Source organism: Melampsora larici-populina (genome assembly GCF_000204055.1).
Source record: "Melampsora larici-populina 98AG31 unplaced genomic scaffold MELLAscaffold_35, whole genome shotgun sequence".
Taxonomy (NCBI): Eukaryota; Fungi; Basidiomycota; class Pucciniomycetes; order Pucciniales; family Melampsoraceae; genus Melampsora; species Melampsora laricis-populina.
In genome coordinates this window covers 748,473-757,951 of record NW_006768799.1, presented here as the reverse complement: position 1 = coordinate 757,951, position 9,479 = coordinate 748,473, and the positions used below count along the sequence as shown (strand labels likewise).

The following is a 9,479-nucleotide window of genomic DNA, read 5'->3' as shown; positions in this document are numbered from 1 at the left end:
TCTTCCTTGTCATTTTGGAGCTCAAAACCCCCCAAAAATGAACCATGAGCTAGTCCTTTCTAGTATGCCATACACTTGATAATTGTATATACAGCACATTTATCAATGTGGAACTGATTGGGTTTATAAGTGCAGTCGATCACTTTGATGAGATGACCAATCAATTTGACACATTGCGGCTCTATGACCTCACTATGATGTAACATTTGGAACAAGATTTTTAATGAGCTCATTGAGATCAACCTATGGATCTTGCAAGATAGTTCATCTACTGTAACTTTTCACCTCAAACTATCAATGACTTACAATCCTGCCTGCACCTCAAGAATATAAAGCCTCAGGCCTCCTTGACCATATAACATTCTTTACACCCCATCCAAGTTGAGAAAACTCAATCAAAAAATTACTTACTAAGTACAAGTATTGGATCACTCTTGATACCAAACATAGATGACTACCTTGCTAACATGTTGAGAGTATAACAATTTGGACCCTGTGATATTTTATGTACTTGATGGAGGATCTGTTGAGCAATTATATGTGGGTGATATAAATCTTGGCGACCTCTCATAAAAAGGATGGTTGTGATAGAGACTTGCACTCAAAGCCAATGTATCCATAGAGATATTGAAATACAAACATTGGAAAACCCATCTGATTGGTTTGACAAAATACATTCACCTTCCTGATTGATGAAAAGGATGATAATCATCTGGGCCAAATTCAGAAGAAAGATGATAGGAATTGTGAGAGTTTTAATACCAAATCCTACTCATAAAGGTTGAATCATGTCAGTGATGTGTCCCTAAAGTGATAACTTAATGGCTCTATGAATATTTAAAATCATCCAATAAGAAATGCCAAAAATGGAGTTGTAAAAGAGTTGTAACATGAATTGCACAAATTATCACCGCAGATACATGCAGGGCAAGAAACAAAGTGCTGATGAATGAGTTGAATAACCGGACTCTCATATATGTTTCTCTACAATGGAAGGCTGAACATTCTTGTAATAAAAAGTACAGAATTGAGGAAGTAAAGGATCTTTACTAGAAGAATTCAAAAAGTGACCTTCCTGACTAAAAAATTCTTTAACAGCCATGATGGTTCCTTTCAGGTCTTTGCATATCAAACTTTCTAATTCAATCTTCATTTCATTTGAGCTAGATTCTTTTCTAATCCTTAGAAACAGTTCCATAGCTGAATGTTATAATGATGTCAGTTGGTCAAAGAATCACCTTTCTTTATAACACTGTTACACAAAAGACTCACAATTGAACCAAAATTCAAGAATTTTTTTCTTTTCTGAAAAATTCCAATTCTTACCAAATATTTTTATACCATTTGATATATCTTGTCTCTGTATTTTAAGAAACCTTTCAACTGGTCTATGGTTCATAAAGGTTATTGAAATAAAGATAATAATCAGTTATCATTGAAGAAAGAATTATTTCAAAATGACTTACACTTCATCTTCCAAGGATTGGATATATCTTACAATAGTGTTTATATAAGATTTTCTTTCCAGATCAGCTCTACCAATAAAAACATCACCCCATTCTGTATCTTTAAGAGGGAACAGATGTGATTTCTTGATTGAGTTGATGAGAACAAATTGAGTCTCTAAAACATTCTGAAGTTCACCCCTTGCTGATAAATAAAGCTCAAAGTCTTTTTAAATTGGATGATATCAGTCAAGGTTGCAGCTTTTGTTTGATCAAAATGGTTTGTCTACGCACGCAAAATCCAAAAAGCAAAAAGCTTTTTATGATAACTGATAGGCCAATCTCTAGCTAGAGAGATACCAGAATGACTCAAATGATGTTGCATTCTTGAAAAGTTTCTAATTCCTCTATCATTCAGAAGATGAGCTCCAAGGTCAGATCAGTAAGCTTCAAGGTAATCAAATGATCAAAACATTTGCACACTTTTCTGATTGAATTTCATATAAACAGTTCCAAATTTTCTTCCCATATAAGGCAATCGTAGACTCAATTCTAAGCTTTAGGGAATGAGCAAATGCTGTCGGTGCTGTACCAATTATATCCAAGCGATTCAATTGTAGGTCTGCCAAGAAGCTCATAATCTTTTGTGATATTTCAATTGGAAAATCGTTGGAGGTTGATAAATGATATATATGATCTAACATGATGAGTTTTTGAGGAACAGTGTAAGTAGAATGGATTGTGCTTCTCGATGGTGGTGAGCAAAGGATTTTGTTAAAATATGCGATGAGATTTTTGCTCCAGTTTTTTGGATCTGATGATAGAATTTCGATCAGATCGTTCTTCACGACATTTTGAAATCCACCACTGCCACTGCCAGAACGGAAGTCGTTGCCAAAACCTGGAATGGATGGGTTGTCAAATCATATCTTACCAAATGTTTAGAACAAAAACTCACCCTTCTGAACATGTTGAACAAGTCTATTTGATAAGTCTGGGTGTGATATAATTGCTTTATGTGTGGAACAGGGTTGGGTCCGAGTTTTAATCAGCATTAAAGGCTTTTGTTCAAAGAAACGAAATCGAGTACCTTCTTCTACTGTGAGTGGCTCTTTCATTGAGCGCTGAACATCATTTGATGTTGTTATCATACTCGGGTATCCATGGACGAATGGCTGCAAGTAAATCATAACCTGCATGATGAGGTATAAGTAAAACTCCTTCATCCTTTTCTAAACCGTCCTTGAAAGTGTAAGGGTAATAGTCAAGGATGAAAGCTGATCCCAATGTGAAAAGGGTAGAAAGACGCTTTATGGATCATTGAGCTGAAATTGTTTCGCAAGACCTTTGGGTAGTCAAACCAGAGGTCCACACTATCTCAAACATGAAGACACCCATGTTCAATTGATTTCAAACGAGAACATTCCTATGATTACTGTTACTGATTTCGAAGTTTGCAATGTATCTTGATATCATAATATGATCGAGGGTTTGGTTGATAAATATGTGTTCCTTCCTATGGTTGGAATAATGTATACATTTCATACACGAGCGACACGCAGTAGAGACCCCCAAGGACCCGTGGCGAAAAGGCTATCATAGAGATGAAGATACAAACATGAGGCAAGTAGTATTTGAATAATTTGGCAACAATAACAAGCCTGAAGTAAAACCAATGATACATGGGAGCAAACTCCAGAGAAAAGGTCAAGAATAGGGAAGCCCGTTCAAAGGCCAGAAAGAAGCACATTGTGTCAAAAATCTTGAGATTAATACTCATATGGGTTGAACATTGCAAGTTCTGCAAGGTCTTCTTGGACAGGCTGGGACTTGTCTGAGCGGTCCAATTCAACGGGCAAAAGTAGGTTATGTAATTTCACGTGGGCTTGAAGTTGTGAGTGTTGTGCATGACTGTCATGTGACATGTCACACAGGATGTCACAAACCTACACATTCTCCAATCGACAAAACTTCACCACAACCGATCACCACAAATTTCAAAAAAAAATCATTCCAGCTCATCACCCATAACTCTTCAGATTGTGCGACTCGAAAAGCTCCGTCGGAACGAAAGGAAGAAAGCTCATGAAGAAAATAGGCGCTACACGAGATGCTCCAAACAAGAATTGCTGACCCCGGACTCTCATCATTCTCCGGCCAGTCGCCAAATGATGAATCGAATCAGAACATCGAAAGCAAGAGAAGAAAACGAGCGTTGTGACAGGGCTCCGAAGGTGAGGTATTATTCTCCACCGCCTCCCACAAGTTCCTTTTATCTATTACTCATGCATAGTCACTCCAAGCTGATTGTGACAATCCTCCCGTTGATCAACCGAATGTAACTTTCAGTTGGCTAGAAATTCGGATTCGCGATAAACTTCTAGTCACGCATATGCTTCGTACCTACTTCGAATTGACCGACACCCGGATGGCTATCATTGATGTTCATTCTCATCCGTAGAGTTTAGTATCAATACTAAACCACAACCTGCGTTGATCTATAAGCCAAGTTCCGTCGTTCGGCTAACTAGGGAGCGCACATATCTTCTGTGAATAGCTCGGACGAAACAAGACAAAGTAAGCCACTTGATCTGTGTAGTTATTCACATTTTTCCATTTTTTTGTCCATTTCAACCAAGCGACTGTGCATAAAGATCCAAACCCCACAAAAATCCAAGAATGATGTCAAACCTGATACTTCCGATAGCTACAGCTTCCTACAACGATTGATTTTGATCAAAGGTTTCTTACTCATAGACAAGGATTAGTTTGACTGATCTGAAACAATTGTGACAGTAAAGAATCTCATATCCGGTCTTTTGTAAAAACTTGATCTTGGTTGATCAATCTTTGTTGAAGTCCCAAGCTTCTTATTTAATTAAGTTGCTTGATGTAGCTTAATGAGTTGAAAGAATTAAAGAACGGAAAGCTGATTGGATCAAGGAATAATGTACATATATATGCATCCTCCTTATGATGGTATTTGGGAACTTATAGCGTGCTCGCTTGGCAATATTCACTTCGTTCGGTCAACCAGACTCCAGATAATTGGCTACTTTGTGCTTGACTTATGATCAAAACAACTGACTTGATTTCCTATCCTTCTTTTTTGTTTACCAGTTTGACACGACGTACGCATCACCGCGCATCAACACGCGCAAACCCTGCACATTTCCATCTCAGTGGTTCGTTGCAGCTACTGGAGTCGTTTGGGTACATCTTCTTTTGCCTCTTAAACTCAATACATCCTCTAGGCTTTTGGAGTTAGAAACATCTCTCAAAACTAAATACCATAGAAAAACTCGTGCAAGAAGCATCTTTGCGACAGTTGGCACAATGTTTTACCAAACTCTTCGTGCATTCAATCAAGTTTCTTTGAAAATCCAAATCATTTATACCCACTTCGTCACATCCCACCTTCTTGTACCATCATTGGATCATCCTTATAGCCTGATTTTGGATAGGTGAAGCAAAAGAGAGCAAAAGGCTATCTATCATCCTTATGTTGTTATGCTCAGCAAGCTTGAGTTTTATCTCGACTGTTGTTTCCTAGTTTTTCACCCAGAGCAGGCTAGCCTTTTTGCCAACTGTGATGTTTGTTCGGTGACATCAATTGTGATCAGAAATGGCAGATGTGCTGTGATGCAGTTTGCTGTGCAATTATTGAGCACCTCCAGAGACTTCTTCCGCCGAGCCCCAGACTCTTGGGACGAATCTGGGAGTTAGTTCTGGTGCAAAAAAATGTGATGCCTACATACATGCGGCAACACCGGATAAACCAAACACAAATCAAACAAAAAGTTACGTATGGCGGATTGACTTTTTGGTGTTGACCGAACAACAGCACACACCCTGTTTCATGAATGTGAATAAAGAAAGTGCTGTGAAAACCACATCACCTCTTCAGAAAAGGGGTGACCTCAAGATATAAACCAGTTTCATGGACTTGTTCATATCGGTCGATTTGAATATTAAGCGCCAAATAGCGACCCAACATCATGTTTGAACCACACTTTTTTGGTGACGCGCAGGAGCAAAACCTCTCGCTAGCTCTCGCTCAATTGACTCCAAACGTGTTGAAAAGCGATGGAAAAGTTGTAGAAGATGTGCATGCTCATTTTGTCACCTCGGGGCACCTTATTCAACTACTTGAAGTAGCAAATAGACTGTACCATACAGCTGCTGGCAGCATCACCTGCCTCATCTCGATTCGTCTCACTCATCTCGCGAGTTGGGTACCGTGACTACACATCTTACCAAGAAGATTTTTCAAAATACATAAGTGGCTCTCAAACCTGACCCAGTTTCAAAAAACCCGGTTGCCCCAGTTGAATTTTTGGCTGGGAGCTGTCAACAAATGTCAACTTGATACACAAAGTTACTGCCAAAAAACAACTGGGTCAACTGGGTTTTTTGAAAACCGGGGCAGGTTTGAGAGCCACTATACACTCAACTTAGCCGGATAAGGCTTAAGAACCCCTACGGCACCTACACACGACTTTCACAACATAGCACTGTGTAGCATCAGCCCAGCGGGGCGTAGTGCAGCCCCGACTCCCTATACACAACATCATTCACCTTCTCAAGTCCAGGACCACACCCTTGAACTCGACTCACCACCACAACTCAACTCACCACCACAACTTGACTCACCTTCTAACTTCACTAACCACCACTACTGCTCTATGGGGCGTCGCGATTACAATGACGCTGGATTTGATGTCGATTTGTTTGATGATAAACCAACTCGTCGAAAAAAACCCGGCACCACACTAGCTCCCATTTCCCGTGATGAAGCGTTAAAGATTAGTCAAGGCCTTGGTTTCATGGAACCCCCACAAAATCCTCCCCTTCAACCCAGTTCTGTAGACGACGATTACAATTGGGAGAACATCATTGATACACCTCATATCAATGATGACATCAGGTCCGATTCCTCGGGAGATCAATATGCTACTCATCAAAAATTGCTTCGACATGCCAAAGCCCGAGCCAGGCTCCAAAGCAAGTGGAAGGCTGTTGAAACAAAACTCACCGCAACTTACCTCCACCTTCAACAACATACACGCAATTGGACCAAAGCAGACTCGTATCTAGGCAGTCAGTTCCAATGCGAGTGCCCTCCTGATAAACTTTGAAACCGATGTGTCGACCTAATTGACCTTCTCAGTAAGCCTTTTTCTCTATTAACTTCTTTATGATTTAATTCAAATTATTGACTCTTGTCTTGAATTCTTACCTGGGTCACACAAAACGCCGACTCACGTTCTGTGAATGTGTACCTGACGTTATCTGCCTGCTTCATCTGGGTTACATAGCCGGCTCTCCTCAGCACCCTCGCACTGCCTTCACGGTCCGGCTTGTTCAATTTCAACATCATCTGTGGAATTACACAGTAATATCAACCTCGGGATTCATTGATGCACTGATGGCATTTCTGGACGATCAATGCCATTCAAGATTGTCACCTCAACAGCTCAAGGGCAAATACAAGAAGAATTTGAATCGTAGCCTTAGACGTCCTTTCACTCAGACAATAGATATATATCGTCAAATCCTATATCATCAACAAAAGTTATACAAAGAAGGACTTCAATTAAGTGCACTTGATATTTCTGCTGCTCGATGTGCTCGATGCTTTGGTCCAGCAGAGGCCGAAGTCAAAACTTCTCCTGATGAACCAGACTTCATCATTTCCATGGACGGTAATTTTCAACATCGCCACCAATCCCATGCTAGCAAGGACAAGATCCAAGACAATCAATATCCAGATTTCTTCATCCAACCTTCCAAACTCGAACCACATGTTGATGCTTGTCAAAAAACTGACGCTCAAGCCAACGACATCAAGGTATGTAACCTCGCTTTATCATTTCAAGTCACAATAACACGTACTGATGGTATTTGCATTCTAGACTTCCTGTTCTGATTCGCACACCGCTGCTAATGATGTTTGCAATAGCATGTCTTGGGACAGATGCGATGACACAGGTCTCTTTGCAGGAGCTTGTCGTCATGATGTACCACTTCACTTTGTGAATATTTATCAGAGTGGCGAAAAGTGAGCTTTCTTTTATATTGCGCCAGAAGAGATGAAAAATAACAAATTCCTTTCACTTCAGACTGCATTATCCAGTAGCAATTATCCAACAGCTTTGAGAACTCTACCCCGATAAGCATATAGGTGTACTATACAATATTGGTTGCCACTTGGGTGCGCACATAGCAAAAGTAAGTTGATACATTTCCTTATACCCCTTTTAGCTGAAACTAATCAACGTGAAATTGATTTTCAACCACAGAGTGAGCTATTTTCCCCTGACGATTTGAAAAAAATGACGTTTGGAACTTTGGTTTTCCACGCCTATGTGCATCAGTGGGCTTGTCAAATCAAGTTCCACCCTTGCTACAACAAAAATTGGGGACTTTTGGACGGTGAGGGCCTTGAGAGGCTACGGTCATTCTTATCAGCTCTTGTAGCTTCACTTCGAATCTCCACTCGCCATCATCGAATACTATCAATAAACTGGCGTGCCATCTTCTATTCTTCCAGGGTTAATGAAGGATGTGGTAAGTTTTAGCTCTCTGGGTAAAAATATGACTGCTGAAGCGCTTTGATACAATAGGACTTTGGCTTCAAAAAAGATATCGAAACACTGTCGACGTTCTGATGCAAGCTCAATCCGCACTCACCACACTCTTTGGGATGGCTAACCCAAACCAACCTGGTGAAACTTACACGGCTGCTTTGTTCCGTGGGCAGTGGACTTTGGAGAGGGAAGCATACAAAAGTAAACTAGTAGTCATGCAGCAGCAAAAGCTGAAGCTTGGTCGACTATTATCCTTACAAGATGAGCTGATCGCTGAATGGTAAGTAGATGTATGAATACTTATGTGGAAATATCATTAACCGTTTTGGGTTTTGACAGGTCAAAGCCAGTACTTACAGCGGAACAGACCATTATCCGGCTTCGAACAACAGCTGAACTCGAAGAGAAAATTGCCAAGCAGGTCAAAAAAGTTGGCACAGCAGATGTACCAGTATGCGATAAGGAGAAAGAAGCCTTCTTGAAGCTGTGGTACAGCAAGCATGAAGTTGGACTCAAGTATGTCGCCATATGTGAGGAAAAGCGACCACTTCAACAGAGTCGCTCAGATGGACATTCATCAAACTTAGGTAAGCATTCAATTTGAGACTGAATTTGATACAAGTTGGAGCTCATAACTCTCATCTGACACTAGGTCATAAGGGCCAGACAAATCTCCTGTTGGCAGTTCGGAGGCATGCAACCAAGCTTAAAAAATTGGTTGATACATATCACACTTGTTGGGCACAGTATCACGCCGAATATCCAGATTGTCAGCTGCCTGCAGACATCGATTACAACCAATTATTTGAGATACAAGCCGACCATCCATTCTGGAACGACTCGCTTTTCACCAACGTCCAAGCGCCTTGGGCAGCTGATCCGAACACTAGGCATGGGATGCAACAGATTGCATATGCTGACCAAGCAGAAGAAGAGTTCCGGCGTCTCGGCTGGGAAGTTCGCCAAGCTATGCGATGGGCAACAACTACTCACACTTGTGTATACAACGCGCTCCTTTCTCTAGAGTCTGCTACCCCTGACCTTTCAACACCTCTCCTTTCTCACCCAACCCTTTCACATCTACCTCCACAGGCTTGTCAAAGTGCAGCTACGGTGGTCATCAAGAATCAATTTGTCAAAATAACCAACTTACAGCTCCTATGGCACGAAGGCCTACTCGAAGTCTTTGCTCAGACCCAAACCCAAACCGGTGACACCGAGCTAAAGACAACTTGGGACAGCCAAGCCAAGTTTATCTCGACTCTCCATGAAGAACGTAATATATCTATGATCCCGGGTGATTTCGACAGTCCAATAGTTACTCCTATGGATGAAGAGGCTATTGCGGACGATTATGTTGTATATTATGGTGCAGACGATGAAAGTGATAGTTCTGATGACGAGGATGATGATAAGATTGATGCGCTTGTACATGAGCTTGATC

The 9,479-nt window shown here is 40.9% G+C and overlaps 2 protein-coding genes across 2 annotated transcripts; one reads left to right on the top strand and one right to left on the bottom strand.

Moving 5' to 3' along the window:
• Positions 1 to 970: 970 nt before the first annotated feature.
• On the bottom strand, positions 971 to 2,149 carry MELLADRAFT_109287 (uncharacterized protein; the record flags this gene model as incomplete). Its single annotated transcript, XM_007413177.1, has 5 exons — positions 971 to 1,200; positions 1,273 to 1,388; positions 1,467 to 1,671; positions 1,740 to 1,852; positions 1,929 to 2,149. 5 exons carry the CDS (start codon positions 2,147 to 2,149, stop codon positions 971 to 973), a joined length of 885 nt encoding a protein of 294 aa, XP_007413239.1.
• A 4,122-nt stretch (positions 2,150 to 6,271) lies between these two features.
• On the top strand, positions 6,272 to 8,844 carry MELLADRAFT_109286 (uncharacterized protein; the record flags this gene model as incomplete). Its single annotated transcript, XM_007413228.1, has 6 exons — positions 6,272 to 6,545; positions 6,764 to 7,019; positions 7,999 to 8,015; positions 8,072 to 8,315; positions 8,375 to 8,622; positions 8,783 to 8,844. The coding sequence occupies 6 exons, from the start codon at positions 6,272 to 6,274 to the stop codon at positions 8,842 to 8,844; spliced, it is 1,101 nt and encodes a 366-aa protein (XP_007413290.1).
• Positions 8,845 to 9,479: the final 635 nt, after the last annotated feature.